Here is a 17,082-nt window from a genome sequence, read left to right on the forward strand (position 1 = left end):
ATCGATGAGCAACTGGGAAAAAATGTCTATGTTATTTTTGATGGTCCTATGAAAGGGATTTACAGTAACTGGCAATTGCAAGACTTCACATTGATGGAAAAAATGTCCGTCATAAGGCATATCCAACCATGGAAAAAGCAAAAGCTGCTTACAACTCAGCATACAGAGAAATTATGACTTCAATTGACATGGGTCAACCATCAACAATGGAGGTCAAGAAGAAAGTCTCTGTAGACACGATACTCAGACTTGAAAAGCTGAAGAATAAAGAAAAAACATTTGATGATTTCATCGATAAATGGATGTGGTTAACCAATTATAAAGAAGAATTCGCCCTAGAATGCTTCTATCCGGTGAACACCAAGTTAAGTGCAAAAGCAAATACCGTACCAGGTATTTCAAAAGAACTCTTAAAAGACATCTATGATATGGGTCTGTTAAAATCAGTCTACCTAGAAGAAGAAGTAAGTCGAAGGTTCCAAGAGCTTAGCCTTCTTCCAAAAGAAATTGGAGATATAGCCATGAGGTTCAATGATCTCTTTGCAAAAGGGAAAGAAATATTCCTTCAATTTGAGCAAACATACCCATGGTATGATTCAGCAAACAATATCATGGCAACTGGGCCAAGAACAGTTATAAAAATAGGAATTTCAAACAAGACCTATTTACCAGCAAATCTAGAAATCGTCGGATGGTCTGTCCATTCATTCATTCATCAAATGAAACGCTTTTATGATAATCTTATTAGGTATGGTTCGTCCATTACCAATTTTAAGGTTTTATATTCAACAGACTTATGCCTCATGGTCTGTGACTCTAAGAAAAAGGTGACAGATGAACATTTGAAGCAAGTTCTGCACTTTGAAGATCTCTTCTCAGGATTCGAACAAGGTCTGTACAGAATTCCTGAGGAAATACAGAAAGAATGCTGTTTGCATTACCAAAAATACAAAGAGCATATGTGTAAATGGTGTGCTTCATCAAAAGTGTCGGCACAAGAAGACAAAGCTAAGGAAAAAGCTTGAAACGTGTCATGTAAATAGAAAAGTGTACAGTGGTACTTTATCATCTGAGTCAGATGGGGACCACTTAGAGATAAGAATCTTATCACCTTATGTGATAATGCGTTTGCTTTTTCTTTACGTGTTTTAATTGTCTTTCTTTTTAGCTGGCTTGGAAAAGGACATGTGAACCACTTGTAAGTCCTTTCCGCCTATAAATAAGAGCTTTCAGCTCATTGTAAAATAAGAGTAAATGAACTAAGTTTTCCTTGTGTGAAATTGTTCTCTTAAACTCTTCACTAGTTTTTACTAGTTGAGCCTTGAGCTTTTGCTCTGGAGGGTTCTGATTCTTGAGCTTCTGCTCTGGAGGAATCACGTATTTCTTAGAAATACACCTTAGTTACTCAAAAACATAACCTCAGGTTATACCAAAAACAGATCGAAAGATCAGACACATCAAAAAGCTTTGAGCCAAAATCAGATACACCAACAACCCTTTCGGTTAACATCAGATCAAAGGATCAAAATCATCAAACAAATTTCACAATCAAAAATCAGGTATGATTTTAAAAGTTTTATTTCATATCATTTTATAATATCTTTAACTAATTAAAGATGGAATATAGTGAAATAAAAGAAGATACATCTGGCTTTACAGCTGACATTCTTATAGATCATATAGAAAAAGTAGATTTTTCTTTAAAACCTGAAGAAAATTTCAGAGAAAAACAGAAATTTTTTTTGTCCTTAATAAAAGAAAAAATATCTAGAGAAAATATATTAAAATATGGGATTATGGTAGGAGAAATACCAATTCCTATGGAATCAACAGATGGATCTGTTGTAATATCTGTAATAGATGAAGACCAAATCAAAAATAGATTAAAACATCTATCATTTGAAAAAAGACAGAAAATATGATATATTCATATATCAACTATCCAATTTATAATTAAAAGTACCTTTATGAAAGGTATAGATTCAGAACTAGAACTATGCATTGAAGATGCAAGATTAAATAAAAAATATTCCACAATTGCTAGGGGAAGTGGAAATTTAAAATTTGGAAAAATCAAATTTGATATAAATTTACAAATAGGTTTAAGCCTAAAAGATACTGATTTAAATAGATCCATAGTAGTTCACTATAGATTAAAAGATCAGTCTCTTATGAGAACTGGAAACTATCCTTTTACTATATGTTACAGGATAAATTATGCACTAAGTAACTCTCATCATAGTATAGAGTTCAGTGGAAAAGAAAAGATACAAATAGATGAACTATTTGCATCATTTCTAAAATTAGAATCACCAATTCTAAAACAATTAGAAAGATCAAGGTCAATTATGTCCATTGATAGAACTCCCTTGTTACGGAGTAATAGTCTAAAACCAAGTCGGTACTCCTCGACAAAGTTTTTAGCCCCCAAATCTTCATTTGGAAATGAAGAAAAAGGAGAAATTAAAGAAGCCATTTCAGAATTAAAAATCAAAATTATCAAACATTAATAGAAAGTTATAATGTCTGGAATAACAATAAAAAACGAATTAAGTTTATTCAAAATAAAGCTAAAAAATTTAGCTGATAAAATAGAAATAAATTATTATAGAATAATAATGAAAGAGACTCTTTGGAGAACTCGTGATTTACTACTTCTACATATTTCTTATATTGAAGAATTAGAAGAAATAGAAAAAAATTATATTCAACAAAAAGAAAAAGCTGAAACCTTATTATGGCCTGCTGAAAAATTAATTCACCTAGAGAACCTTTTGAAAAAGGTTGAAGAAAATTCCACCAATAACTCTGTGTCCAATCAATAATGTCCGGATTAAATCTTAAGACAGAGTTAAAACTCTTTAAAAAGAGATTATAAAACATAGTTTTAGAAATAGAATTTTATAATAAAAGAATTATGCTAAGACAAATTCTTTTTCATGCTCAAGATCTAGTGCTCTATTATATAGAATATGTTAATAATTTACTAGAAGAGATAGAAGATTTAGAAAATCTTACGAGTATACAACAAGAAAGAGCCAAAACACTCTTAAAACCATTTCAAGGTCTAAATAAAATCGAACAAATGTTAGAACACGTTCGAGAAACTTCCGCTGGCAATTCTGCCACAAACCTGGTATCAGAGCCAGTAATACAATCCTAAGGGATAAACAATGAAAATAAAACATAAAAAATGAAAATAAAAATAAAAATAAAAATAAAAATAAAAATATTATTTTCAAAAAAGACAAAAATCTTTTAAAATCGCTTTTTTAAATAACCGATTTAAAAGGTTAAATGGACAAAATCCAATATCACCGTGCCATTAATGGCACCGAAGTGCTGCCCTGAGCATCACCATTTTAGTGTAGTACTTTCTACCGTCGTAAATGAAAGGGAGTCACATCACCTCTTTAATCTTAGGAGCATTTGGATGATGAATTTAAACATAGAAAGCTTTAAAGATAATAAAATCACAATGCTAGGAGAAACAATATTAGTGTATTTACCACTTAAAAAAACATTTGAAATGACATTATTAATAGAAGTCTTCCATGAATTAGGATTACTCTTGAACTTGCACATGTTTCCTCGATGCCAAATACTAACAACAAAAGTTTTTTTTAGGAAAAATAACAAGTATTAATAATAGTACTTTTTTTTTTACAAGTATTAACAATAATAGTACTTAAAATCACTAATTTGCATTGGATAGACAAGGCCCTATCACAAACGAAATATGTTTTCATCCAACCTCAAATGTTTAGAGCGGACAATCACCACCTATGAAGCCCGGATACGATATACGATACGGATACGATACTGCACCGATACGCCGATATGGGAAAATTTCATAAATCAAGATACGATACGGCTGGGATACGTTAATAAAAAAAATTATATAATTAAATGTACAATATAATTATAACCATTTTTTTAATATACAAATATATTAACAAAAAAAAATAAACCAGTCATAGGCTCGTAGCACATCAACATAAATATAAATATAAATATAAATAATATCGACGATTAAGAGAGTGATGATTAGTCAATTACATACACAATATATCCCAAAAAGACCACCATAAGTGCTATACTATATTCAAAAGGAACATTGTTAGTGCTATACTATATTGATCCAAAAAAGAAGCAATATACTCAAGAGTTTAGTTATTTTAGTTAACATTAATTGGGATGTATTGGGAGAGGTATCAGTGCAGGATAATTATCGGATACTTTCCTGATACGTATCGGGAAGTATCAGATAATTATTTTTTAAAAAAATAAAATTTAATCTTTGGATACTCTCCTGATACGTATCGAGAAGTATTGGATAGGTATCAATGCAGGATACGCAGTGGATACGATATGCAGGCACGGATCCACGGCAGAGTAAAAGGGGGCAATTGACCCCACTTAATTTTTTTAAACCAATAATCATATATTTATATTTATAAACCCCAATAATCATACTATTGACCCCGCATGGTTTATTCATTCAACTAATGACAAAGTATAAAACTTAAATACTAGAATAAATTGATACAAAAGTGACATTAGTTGACGTGTTACACTTTCGATACAAAGTTAAACCATTATATAAAGCTAGTATATTTCTACGGGAGAAATATTTTCATGGACACAATCACAAATCAATATTGTTAAGCACACCTTCGAATGAAATGAAAAAAATTAAAGAAAAGATATTTAGTCATATCAACTAACATTATTTAATTTTATTCTGTTTAATATTTTTATGATTCTGTGTGTGTGCCCAGATATATTTATTTGGGTTTCTATCCAAGCAAGTATATATCATTTCTACGATTCATTGCCATTTGCCGTATTAGAGGTGAATTTTTTAATGGTTGTCTAGTAACAGATATCAAGAATGATATATTTGATAGTGTTGAGAATGAAAAAATCATTGAAGACTTTCAATATCTAACTTCTTAATGATAATGATATTATCATTTTATCTCCTACGCTTTATATATATATATATATATATATATATATATATATATAAATTTTGATGATAAATTACATTGACCCCGCTGATCAAAATTCTTAGATCCGTCCCTGACGATACATCATCGATTTTGAAGTATCGGGGCTTCATAGATCACCACCAACACCACATAACCAAACACATACTTCATCTATTCTTTTTTTATATATATTTTTTTTGTTAGTTAGCCGTCTTATTTTTAGGGTACAAAGTTTTTTTTTTTTAATTTAGAGTTTGATCAAGAGATATTACTTTAATTTTATTAAGAATTATTTTTCTTTTGATATATATATTTTTTTAAAAAGCTATATATATTAAAAATACAAGAAACCATATCATTTATTAGAATTTTTTTTTGCAGGCCCTAGTTACCAAAAAAAAAATCCAATGTGCCCTAGTTTGAAAAAAAATGTCCAATATGCCCTACTTTGCCATTTTCCCTTACATAGCTCCATCTGAGATGGCACCATGTATCCTTTAGGATAGCTCCATCTCAGATGGAGCCATCCTACCTCCTTTTTTTTTTCGATTTTAAATATTTTTTGGCTTATTATTTAATATCTCCTTTAGGGTAGCTCCATCTCAGTTGGCACCATCCTACTAGCTTCTTTTAATTCTTTTTGTTTAATTTTTTTGCTGAAAATTTATTAAATTATTTATTAAATAGAAATAATATAAAATAACTTAATAATATAGATTGATACATTAAAAAAAATTAAAACAACATAATTATATAAAATGATATTTAAATAAAATATTACAATGAAAAGTATTTAAATATAAATATTACATTATTTTCTAGTTTTTCTAACTCACCGTATTGAAGAGTTGTTGGATTTGGACCTTGATATTGGGGTGGGTTGTATTGAAAATTTTGGGCAAAGGTAGTTTGGTGATAGTCATATGTGATTGATGGAGTGCTAAAGCTAGGTCGATAAGGTGGGGGGGGGGGGGGGGGGGGGGTGGGGGGGTGGGGGTAAGGTTATTTTGGAATGTTGTTTGTGTTGGGTAGGTTTGGAGTTGTGTTGAGTGGTTATGGTGGATTGGTGGTTGTGGTGTGATTGGGTGGTTTAGTTGTTCAGTAGGGTTGTTCATTAGTCCTTTCTCCGAAAGAAATAAAACATCCTTATACACGTCGAAACTGTAGGTTGCCATGGTGATTTGGTTGAAGCTCAAAGGGAAAAGTGGACTCTCCTAACACATGATTTGTTTTCATACCCCAATGGTCTAACACTTCTTGAAGGAATTCCCGCCAAGGATAATTGTCGGCGACCTTTAAGGTTTTAAGATGAAATTTCTCAATGTCAGGGTTTGGTTCTGGTGGTGTGTCTTGTGGGATTCCAAATTGTAGCTTCACTCTATTTGTTTGGTGCATCTCTACTACATGGAAGCATATTAAATAGGTGTTCGCCGACCATATTGTTTTATCCCCTTTAACATTATGTTGAAATTCACGATAAGGCCTCCAAATGAACTGAAACATAATATGTTTGTTAGTGTAGGAAAAAAATTTACAAGTGAGTTCAAAATACAAATGGTTTATTTATATTACATTGTGAGATTGCATGTGGTCAATCTTGTTTCGATAATCTTGGATATCATGGGAAGGGCATTGTGTGCAGTCCATTCGAGGTTGCAACCACCTACCAAAATAAATCCAAAATTAATAAAATAATAAATATTTGTAAACATTCAAACTAAAAATAGTTGTAAACATACTTATTTGCAAATGGGTAAGTCGCTGGTATGCTTGATGTTAGAGAGATGTTTGTGATCCGAGACCATGCCCACACTAGTAGAAGTCTGGCACACCCGCCCATTGAATATTTCCCCGTTATTGATGCGTCACACATTCTTCGATAAAGGGTTGCCAAACATGCCGAACCCCAACTATAATTTTTAATTGAGTCAAAATCTTCCAATAACCTCAAATATCTCAAGTGTATTTTGTTGGAGCGTGTATCAGGCAAGATTTGGCATCCGAGTAAATAAAGTATCAGGCAAGATCCGCAAAATGGTTGGCAAGGGACATTCCACGTGTACTGTCTTCGACACATTGCACAAAACTTTACGAGAGCGATCAAGGATAGGGAGCTTACGAAAAAGCTTTTTAATATGAGTAACAATCTCATTTCTCATTCATATTACTATAATTGCCGCATAATATTTTCCAAATATATCTGACATGAATTTTCCTTATGCAGGATATGCAATGAACATTCCATCATTCAACTATTACCGCAGAGTAATTCGAGAGGAAAGCCAGCAAGCTGCAAATTGGGTTGACGATCTACCAAAAGAGAAGTGGGCTCAAGCGTATGATGCAGGTCGAAGATGGGGCCACATGACATCAAACCTTGTTGAGTCAATGAACAATATATATAAGGGTATTCGGAACATGCCAATTTCAGCTATGGTCAAAGCAACCTACTATAGGACAGCGGCGCTGTTTGCATTAAGAGGACATGAAGCAGGAGCAGCAATAGGTTCTGGTGCGCAATTTGCAGAAAAGTGCATGGATTTGATTAAGGAAGAGGTGAGTAAGTCAACCACTCACGAAGTCACCCATTTTGATCGAATGTGATACACCTTCTCTGTTCGTGAAACTATCGATCATAAGGAAGGAATGGCAAAGGGAGAATACAAGGTCGACCTACAAGCAAGGTGGTGTGACTGTGGAAAATTCCAAGCTCTACATATGCCATGTTCACATGTCATAGCTGCATGTTCGAGCTTCAGTCATGACTATTCTTCCTATATAGATCCAGTTTTCCGAAATGAGAGAGTATACGCTGTTTACAACATAAGTTTCAACCCTGTTCACTACCAGAGTTATTGGCCCCCGTATGTGGGATTTGTACTTTGCCCGAATTTGTCTACGCGAAGACCGAACAAGGGTCGTCCAAATACCACTCGCATTAGGACCGAAATGGATGAAGTTGAAAAGGTTCCAAGAAAATGTAAATTGTGTCGAGGTGAGGGTCATTATCGCACAAATTGCCCTAATTTTAATCTTGCACGTAAGTAGTACTTTTCATTGTAATATTTATCATTTTATATAATTATGTTGTTTTAATTTTTTTTTAATGTATCAATCTATATTATTAAGTTATTTTATATTATTTCTATTTAATAAATTTTCAGCAAAAAAATTAAACAAAAAGAATTAAAAGAAGCTAGTAGGATCGTGCCAACTGAGATGGAGCTACCCTAAAGGATATATTAAATAATAAGCCAAAAAAAATTTAAAATCGAAAAAAAAAAAAAAAAAAAAGGAGGTAGGATGGCTCCATCTGAGATGGAGCTATCCTAAAGGATACATGGTGTCATCTCAGATGGAGCTATGTAAGGAAAAATGGCAAAATAGGACATATTGGACATTTTTTTTCAAACTAGGGCACATTGGCTATTTTTTTTTGGTGACCAGGGCCTGAAAAAAAATCCATTTATTAGGGTGAAATCACATTTTTTTCGTTTCTCACGTAAAATTACACATCATAAGATCCATTTTGGGTAACAGCACACAAACTAAAAAGCAAATAGAGAACCTGAAGTTGAAATTTTGTTAGTGAGGAGACGTGAATGCTGATAACTGATTAGACAGGAGAGTGGTTTCACCAACGCTGTCATATTTGTAGCACATGATCACATGTATCAGATAAGAAAACTCACCCCATTGCGGTTTGATTTAACAGTTTCATAATTATCCTCTACTCATCCACCCGGAAATCCTGCACGGTATGGTCATAGTAACGCTGAGGTGTATATGATGTAGACAACAATGTGGAAATAACTGTTCAAAATAAAATAATTCGAATATAAGTGAAGAAAGTCATCTGATTCAAAATAAAAATCACATGCGGTTTAGTTTGGTTTAAATGATTATTGTAAAAAAAATTCAATTTGATCTAAATATATGCAGTTTAATTTGTATCGGTTTTTTGACATCCAAAATACAGCATGTAATTTTTTTTATTAATATTAGCTTTGTTAATGTTTGCATTATGCATACAAGGTAAAATAATAGGTTCGATGCAAAATATAACACAAATATATTTACCGAAAATTAACATCATAAAATGAAAATGATGATACACTTGAATATTTGAGCATATAATCGGTCTTTAAATTTAAATTAAGAGTAAGTTACACTCCCCTCCCTTCAAAGATACTTGAATTACACTCCTCTTCCCTCTTATGTTAAAATATACACTTTCCTTCCCTCTTATTCAAAACATATTAGAAAATAGTTCACTCCCCTCCCTTGAGAGAAGCTTCAATTACATTCCCCTCCCCTCTTATGTTAAAATCTACGTTTTACTCCCTCAATTATTTTTAATTTTTAATAATCTAGCAAAAAAAAAAATAGTCTAAAACACTTTGAAGAAAAATAGTATTACAAGTTTATTTGAATATAGCCAAAATTGGAATACATATTTTTAGCTATTTTTTATTCACAATTTCATTAACATGTAGTTTTACCTATTATAAAATATGAAATAACCCAAAATAAAATTAAAATATGCGAAAAATAACTAAAGTCAATTAAGTAATGCTTATTTAAATGTGAATTTTATACTCCAAATTATAAAATTAATGACAAAATATTTAAATTTAATTATAATCGAGATTTAAATTATAAATTTTATAAAAATTAGTATATATTATAAAAATATTTATTCATGTTAAAATAAATTAAAGTGTAGTGTATATTTAATTATTAAGGGAGGGAGTTGATATTCAAACATCTCATAAGGGAGGGGAGTATCAACTTTACTTTTCAAGGGAGAGGAGTGTATATTTTAACATAAGAGGGGAGAGGTGTGTAATTCAAGCATCTTTGAGGGGAGGGGAGTGTAATTTACTCTTAAATTACTAACTATATGATTTTTTTTTTAAATTACTTTGTATCAATTACAACTATAACTATAGTAACTAAATCTTATTTATCAAAGTGTATGGGAAAAAAATTAATTTTGTTTTGAACTTTATTACTCTTTCTAGAGTATTGATTATTTTTTATGATACAAAGTAAAAAAATTTAGTATGATTCTTATTAACAATGAATCGAAATTTTTTATGAAATAATATTTCCTAAAATATAAAAGACGATAGATAGCTTTTCACTTTATAAAAATAATAGTTAATTTATTGATTTAGAAAACACATGTATCCATATAATTCAATTTATGAGTCTATGTAGAAGTAATCTTTTCTAAAGATGTAGATTCAACTTCTTTTGTTAAAGTGATGATCTATTTAGCAGACTACTTATAAATAGTTTTGTATACATTCCCTCTTTAAACTATAATATTTGCTACAATCGTTAATTTATTGATTAAGAAAACACATGTATCCATACAATTCAATTTATGAGTCTATGTTGAATCAATCGTTTTTAAAGATGTAGATTCAACTTTTATTGATAAAGTGATGATCTATTTAGTGGATTACTTGTAAATAGTTTTGCATGCATCCTCTCTTTGAACTCTATTTGCTTGAACTCTGATAATATCTCAATTCTTCTAGTTCTCTTTAAAAAAAATATTTTATGTTTTGGAGATTAAAATTCAGTTTGTAAAGACATTATATTTAATATGCAGAGGCACGATGCGAACCCCGAATTTCCTACACGTTTAATTTATGAGGTGAATTTTTAACCATATCACTTTGATAATTTTTTTTATATAAATATAAATGGATTCTAAAATTACGAGGATAAAAAGTCCATGAATCCTTAAAAAGAGTCATTGAATGCAAAGTACAAATTAATTTTAGAATATTCTAATGATAATTGCATCGAACATGTTTAATTAATTTTGGTTTTGTTTATTTTTTAATTTTAAATTACGAGTTTTGCTAGCGATTGCTTCTGAGACATTTTTTAAAAATTTTAAATAAGAAATTATTTCATAACAATGTCTTGAGAAACAAGCCTTTCTTTATATAAATTTTCACAAAAAAAATCTATTTCATAAACACTCGTTATAATTTTCTTTAATTTATTTATGGGAAATGCTAATCATTGCCCTTGGGGCATTGGATAAAGGAACAAAAATAGAAATTTTATGTTGGAAAGTGATAAAAAGTGGTCAAATCAACTTGTAAAAAGTTTACAAATTGTTGTTTTCATTATAAAACTACTAATTTTGGTTATCTTAACCATTGCCCTGAAGGTAATGGTTAGCAAGACCCTTTATTTATATTTAAAATTGAGGAGAGTATTACTTGAACCATCATCCATCTATAACTTTACCATAAAACACGAAACAAACCACTGTCCAAATTGAATGATGGTAGTGGCAAGTAGTAAGTAGAATGTGAAATGAGGCGTTGGGTGGAGTACTCATGTGATTATCATCATCCCATTCCCACATGAAACATGCGTGTGCATGCCATCCCACATGATTATAGTGGATGCACTGCACTATAGGGTAGTGACCATACATGAGTAGAGAGTAGTAGTAAAAATGTAATGATTACTATGAACTTAGGGAAGATGGCAGGCCTTTACCAGTAATGATTAAAATTAAATTGAATTAAACATCTTCACAGAACCGCGCAGCCATAGAGCCGCCATTTTCTCTTTCCTTTATTTACTTTATGTTTTTCTGATCATTATTGCTTTTTACTTAAATTTCCCATTTATTATATTTCCATCATCATCATTATCATTATTGTATAGAAGCGGTAGTGAGAGAAAGCAAAAAAGTGAAACCATATAAAGGAAAGGAGAACAGATAAAGACATATTCTAAATTAAAAATACTGGAATTAAATACAGGAAGTGGTATGGATTCTGTATATATAGAGAGAGAAAGATATAGAGATTTTTTTTATATAAAAAAATAAAAAAACGGCAAAAGAAAAAGCTGAAAAGATCAGGTATTTAAAGCTTCTTCTCACAATAGGATTTTGATGTATACTTCACACAAGCTATAAGATTATGAACTCACAACTCAACTTATAGCCTCTAAAAAACTTTTCAATATCTTTTTCCGGGTATTTTTGTTTTTTTCTCGTTTTATTTTTTCTCTAAAATTGGCTTTGAGACAGTGATCACATTCAAAACTTTCCTTTTAGTTGAAGAAGCCTCTTTCTCTTTTCAATAGTATTTTTTTCTATTTATAAATAAATCTAGGTTACTTTCTCAATATTGTAAAGTCTCGAAAAAGCTGCGATTTCTTATTTCTTTTCCTCAATTTGATATCTATCCTTGGCTTTTCTCATTGGTCCCCTCTATATAAACCCCCTCATTTCTCATTCACTTGCAATCAATCACTTATTCTTTTTCTTTCTTCTTCTCCTTTCTTGATAAATTTTCTATTGTGAGAGAGAGTTAGTTATGGGTGAAGTAGTTGTGAATGTGAGAGAGTTTGATCCTAATAAAGATAGAGAAAGTGTTGAAGCAGTTGAAAAAATATGTGAAGTTGGACCCAGTGGTAAACTTTCCCTCTTCACCGACTTGCAAGGTGACGCTATTTGCAGAGTCCGTAACTCACCAACTTTTCTCATGCTGGTAAGTTATATAATTAAATCCAAAACCATATACTATAATAATGTATCATATCATATCATATCAACAAAATATTTGATTAGTCCTAATCCTAACTTTGTTATTTTAATTTTCAGGTAGCAGAGATAGGCAATGAGACAGTCGGAATGATACGAGGTTGTATCAAAACCGTTACATGCGGCAAAAAACTCACAAGACCAACAAAAAACACCATCACAGAAACACCAAATTCCAATCATGTCCCTGTTTTCACTAAACTAGCCTATGTTTTAGGCTTAAGAGTTTCTCCAAATCATAGAAGAATGGGAATAGGACTAAAACTGGTAGAAAAAATGGAACAATGGTTTCGTGAAAATGGTGCTGAGTATTCATACATGGCTACTGAAAACGACAACGTTGCATCAGTTAAACTTTTCACCGACAAATGTGGTTACTCAAAGTTCCGTACACCGTCAATCCTTGTTAACCCCGTTTTCAAACACCGTCTCAAAACATCATCGTCCAAAGTAACAATCCTTAAACTCACACCAAACGACGCTGAATTGCTATACCGTTACAAATTCTCCACCACTGAGTTTTTTCCTCGTGACATTGATTCTGTTTTAAAAAACAAACTTACTCTTGGAACCTTCTTAGCCGTTCCGAGAGACGGAAAATATGGGGCCGGATCAAATAATTGGTCCGGCTCCGAAAGCTTTTTAACGGACCCACCGAGTTCGTGGGCTTTAGTAAGTGTTTGGAACTGCAAAGACGTGTTTACCCTCGAAGTAAAAGGCGCGTCCCGCGTGAGACGTGTGTTAGCAAAAACAACTCGCGTGATAGACAAGGCTTTACCTTGGTTAAAATTACCTTCGATTCCGAATTTTTTCAAACCGTTTGGATTTCATCTAATGTATGGAATTGGTGGGGAAGGACCAGAAGTGTTGAAGATGGTGAAAGCTTTGTGTGGTTTTGCTCATAATCTTGCTATGGAAAATGGGTGTAGTGCTGTGGCTACTGAAGTTTCTAGCTGTGAACCGTTACGTTTTGCTATTCCTCATTGGAAGGTTTTGTCTTGTGAAGAAGATTTGTGGTGTATTAAGAGATTAGGGGAAGATTATAGTGATGGTTCTGTTGGTGATTGGACTAAATCCAAACCTGGGTTCTCCATTTTTGTTGACCCTAGAGAGTTTTAATTAAGTTTTAACTTCTAACTACAAATTAGAAGAATTAATTAGGTAGTTTCTTTTCTTATTAGAACAAAAAAATATTAGGAAGTTTTTTTTTTTTTTTTTAATTCTACTTTTTATTTATATTATATAGTTGTAAGGAGGGAGGTGTTAATGTGATATGTGACATGTCGTGTCACTCATCAGATGTGAATTTTGATTGTAAAGGAACAAGGAATAGAATATCCCTCTTTTTTATTTTACTACTAGTTAATTATTTTGTTAATTAATTGTTTTTTTAGATGGTAAAATTGATTTATGGGGGGTTTAATGTTGTGATTTAACGTATCATTTGGGATATGAAACTGGGTGATTTATATTCTGCAAAATCTGAATATGTTAATGTGGGTGAATTAGAACATCCCTTAGGATTTGTTAGAAGACTGAATTTTTTGTTTATGTTCGAGGTGTGGTGGCCTTATACTATATGGCCACAACTTTAAATTTTGTTTTTGTTTGTTTTATTGGGTTACTAGTATCTTACTTATTGAAGGTAGTGGGAATCAAAAGGTGCCCATTAAGTTTTTGTGGAAGTCTCCTAATATGGGCAATTACAATGACATTCTCCCAATTACCACAGCAATAGAGAGAAAGGCATTTACAAAGATTCATCATGGGACATATATAACATGTTTCGTTGATATGATGTATGGATGTTCCAGTGTTTCTTCTAAGTTTAAACCTTTTTTTAGGATGAGTGAATATGAAGGAATTTGGTCGGTGACTTCTTACGGTTTTCTTTTGAACATTTTATAAGAAGTTATATATGTGGTATTTTGGATTGAACTTTTGTGCCTATATTTGGTTTAGCTTTTCACTAGAGTTATAAGTTGGAGTTGAGACTTGCTGAAAGCAAACTATCATATTGCAAATGCAAAGGCTTTGTGGATAGGCATGCATAAAAGTATGAGAGCAAAAAGAGATTTTAGCCCATATCCCTTTCATTACAATTGATTGTACTAATTCCCCAAACTTTTGTTAAAAGTAATTAGAACTTGATTAGAACGAGGAATTGGTGGGAAACTTTGTTAATGTGTGTTTTGGTTTTGTGCCGACAAATATTGATCGAATTGATTATGTGAAATTTTGTTAGAACGAGGAATTGGTGGGAAACTTTATGTTTAAACATAAAATGATTTATGTTTTGTTACATTTATGAAAGAGTGCTTGAATAATAAATTTCAAAGTTAAAATCAATGTTAGATTTAGAAGCTCTAATTTTTAACTTGAAGTAAGATCAATTATATACAAAAACAATCAAACATGTCATAATCAGATATACACTTACACAATTAATTTTGATATCTTTTAAACCAAAAATACACTTAAACTCACTGTATATGTATAATTAAAATATATCTTAAACATATTATGATCAACTTTTTTAACATATCAATTTTAAATATTTCTCTCAATTTATTTGTCTCTTTGTGCTTTGATATGCTTTTCAATATCGTTGTGAAAGATATATTTGCTTTTCATTTTTGGTCCTGATATAATTTGAAGTTTAATTTAAGTTTAAATACTATGATTAAGTACGGCTATATATAAAAAAAAAAATAGTGCAAGTAAGATAATGTATTGATTTCTTTAAGTTGACCTTTATATGACTTCTCCCTCTCAATTTGATTCCAGTTGCTTTTGTGATTGTAGTTTGGAGCTTTAGCGAAGGCACGTTTAGGGATAGTGACGTAAAGAAAAACAAGCTAAGGATAAAATATACCAGAAAAGCTGCCTTTTTTGTTGTTGTATAAATAGACATTTTAGTATTTGAAATTGTTTTCAAATTTACGAAATAGTAATTTCTTAAATAGAAAAATATCAACCAACTTACTCATTTTCTTGAATTATCCAACACAATTTAAAGCGTGCGTGTGTAATTTCTAATGGGAAATGCTCACAAGAGCTCTTACCCATTTTTTTATTGTGGTATCAAATTTGAATTATGCAAGTAAATACACATTCATTTCAACACATGCACACTGTTATTTATTTTTATGAAATTTATATTTTAAGTGTGACTTATACATAATTTATTGGAATCCGTTTGAATTTTTGGGACCTTACTCACGATCATTTTTGGAAATTTAAAGCAATAAAAAGTGCTTGTTAAAAAAAAAATATGCTATATAAAGTATTGATAGCACTTCACGTCAAATTTTCTATTTTTTCTCACTTTATATTTTGACCTCTCTCCTGTGTGTGAGAGAGGGGGGAGCTGTTAAGTTCCACATGGGCTATGAAGAGGTAAAATGTTAGAAAATATAAGAGAGATATTTAATTCTTTAAAGTTTTGAGGTGGAGATTTGGCGTTTTCCTATCTTATGGCCTTGGATCATTGACATGTTGATACTTCTAGTGCTCTCGCAAACTCCCCAACAAGTTGTATCAAAGTTCCGTTTTGACTTAGTGGAGGAGCGGGAGTGGATCACAGTGTTTAGATCAATTATAAGATGTTGAAGACTTACATTTAAGTGGAAAATTGTTGGATTAAAAATTGTGAGTGATTAAGTCACACATCAACTTTGAGAGTATAAAATGCTAAAAATATAAGAGATATGACTCATGTATCTTATAATGTCTTAAGATTTTGGATGAAGATGTGTGATATCTTCTTCTCTTGTGGTTCTGAAGCGTTGGCCTACTATTGCTACGAGCATCCAAACTCCCCCACATGTTCTTTTGTGTGTTTTCACATTATTTTTGCTCTTAACATTGCATTCGATCGGGGTGAGATTATGTCTCAAATTGCGTATATGAAGAGAAAGATAAGCAAAAAAACAAGTTGTTTTGTTGATAAAGTCTTGTGTGGTAACCCAATTGTGTTGACCTAATGATACTGGCTTGAGACTTGAAAGTGTGTTTCTCCTCAAGGTCGTATGTTTGATTCTTTCTGATTTCGATTTGGGTGAGTAAATTTAGCTTCTTAAAAAGAAAAAGAAAAAAAATCTTATGTGGTTGTAAGACTAAGATACACACATAAAACAAAGGAAGAAAACAAAATTCGATTATTATTTTTTTTAAATGAATAAATAATGTGTATATTGGTGTGTATGTTCTTAAATTTTTTATTTGAAGTTGGGATTACTCAAATATTTCTATGTTTTGTTTTACTTCAATCTTTGTAATCATTATCAACTCACATGCTTCGTAAGATAGATAGGTGGCTAGTTGGAGCAACAAATATGTGAACATAGGTGGCCTCGCCTTTCTTTTTCATATTGTTATCATTTGAGATGATTAATGGTTCATTTTTTTTTATTATCTTTTTTGGGATAGGTTTTTCTTTTATATAACATTTCTAAAATCTAATCAAGTGTTTTTTTAAAGGTAAAATCTAATAAA

General features: G+C 31.3%; 3 protein-coding genes across 3 annotated transcripts; all 3 read left to right on the forward strand.

The window, feature by feature from the left end:
• The first annotated feature begins 206 nt into the window (after nt 1–206).
• On the forward strand, nt 207–1,025 carry LOC146901165 (uncharacterized). Its single transcript, XM_085737028.1, has one exon. The coding sequence runs from the start codon at nt 207–209 to the stop codon at nt 1,023–1,025; it is 819 nt and encodes a 272-aa protein (XP_085593154.1).
• A 6,174-nt stretch (nt 1,026–7,199) lies between these two features.
• On the forward strand, nt 7,200–8,042 carry LOC146901166 (uncharacterized). The gene is made up of 2 exons (XM_085737029.1): nt 7,200–7,550; nt 7,635–8,042. The coding sequence occupies exons 1-2, from the start codon at nt 7,200–7,202 to the stop codon at nt 8,040–8,042; spliced, it is 759 nt and encodes a 252-aa protein (XP_085593155.1).
• A 3,809-nt stretch (nt 8,043–11,851) lies between these two features.
• On the forward strand, nt 11,852–13,943 carry LOC146901167 (putative N-acetyltransferase HLS1). Its single transcript, XM_085735438.1, has 2 exons — nt 11,852–12,532; nt 12,646–13,943. Exons 1-2 carry the CDS (start codon nt 12,359–12,361, stop codon nt 13,702–13,704), a joined length of 1,233 nt encoding a protein of 410 aa, XP_085591564.1. The 5' UTR covers nt 11,852–12,358; the 3' UTR covers nt 13,705–13,943.
• Nucleotides 13,944–17,082: the final 3,139 nt, after the last annotated feature.

The sequence above is a fragment of the Medicago sativa genome, chromosome 8, assembly GCF_051527215.1.
Source record: "Medicago sativa cultivar Bolivia chromosome 8, Bolivia_mono, whole genome shotgun sequence".
In the NCBI taxonomy this organism is placed as follows: domain Eukaryota; kingdom Viridiplantae; phylum Streptophyta; class Magnoliopsida; order Fabales; family Fabaceae; genus Medicago; species Medicago sativa.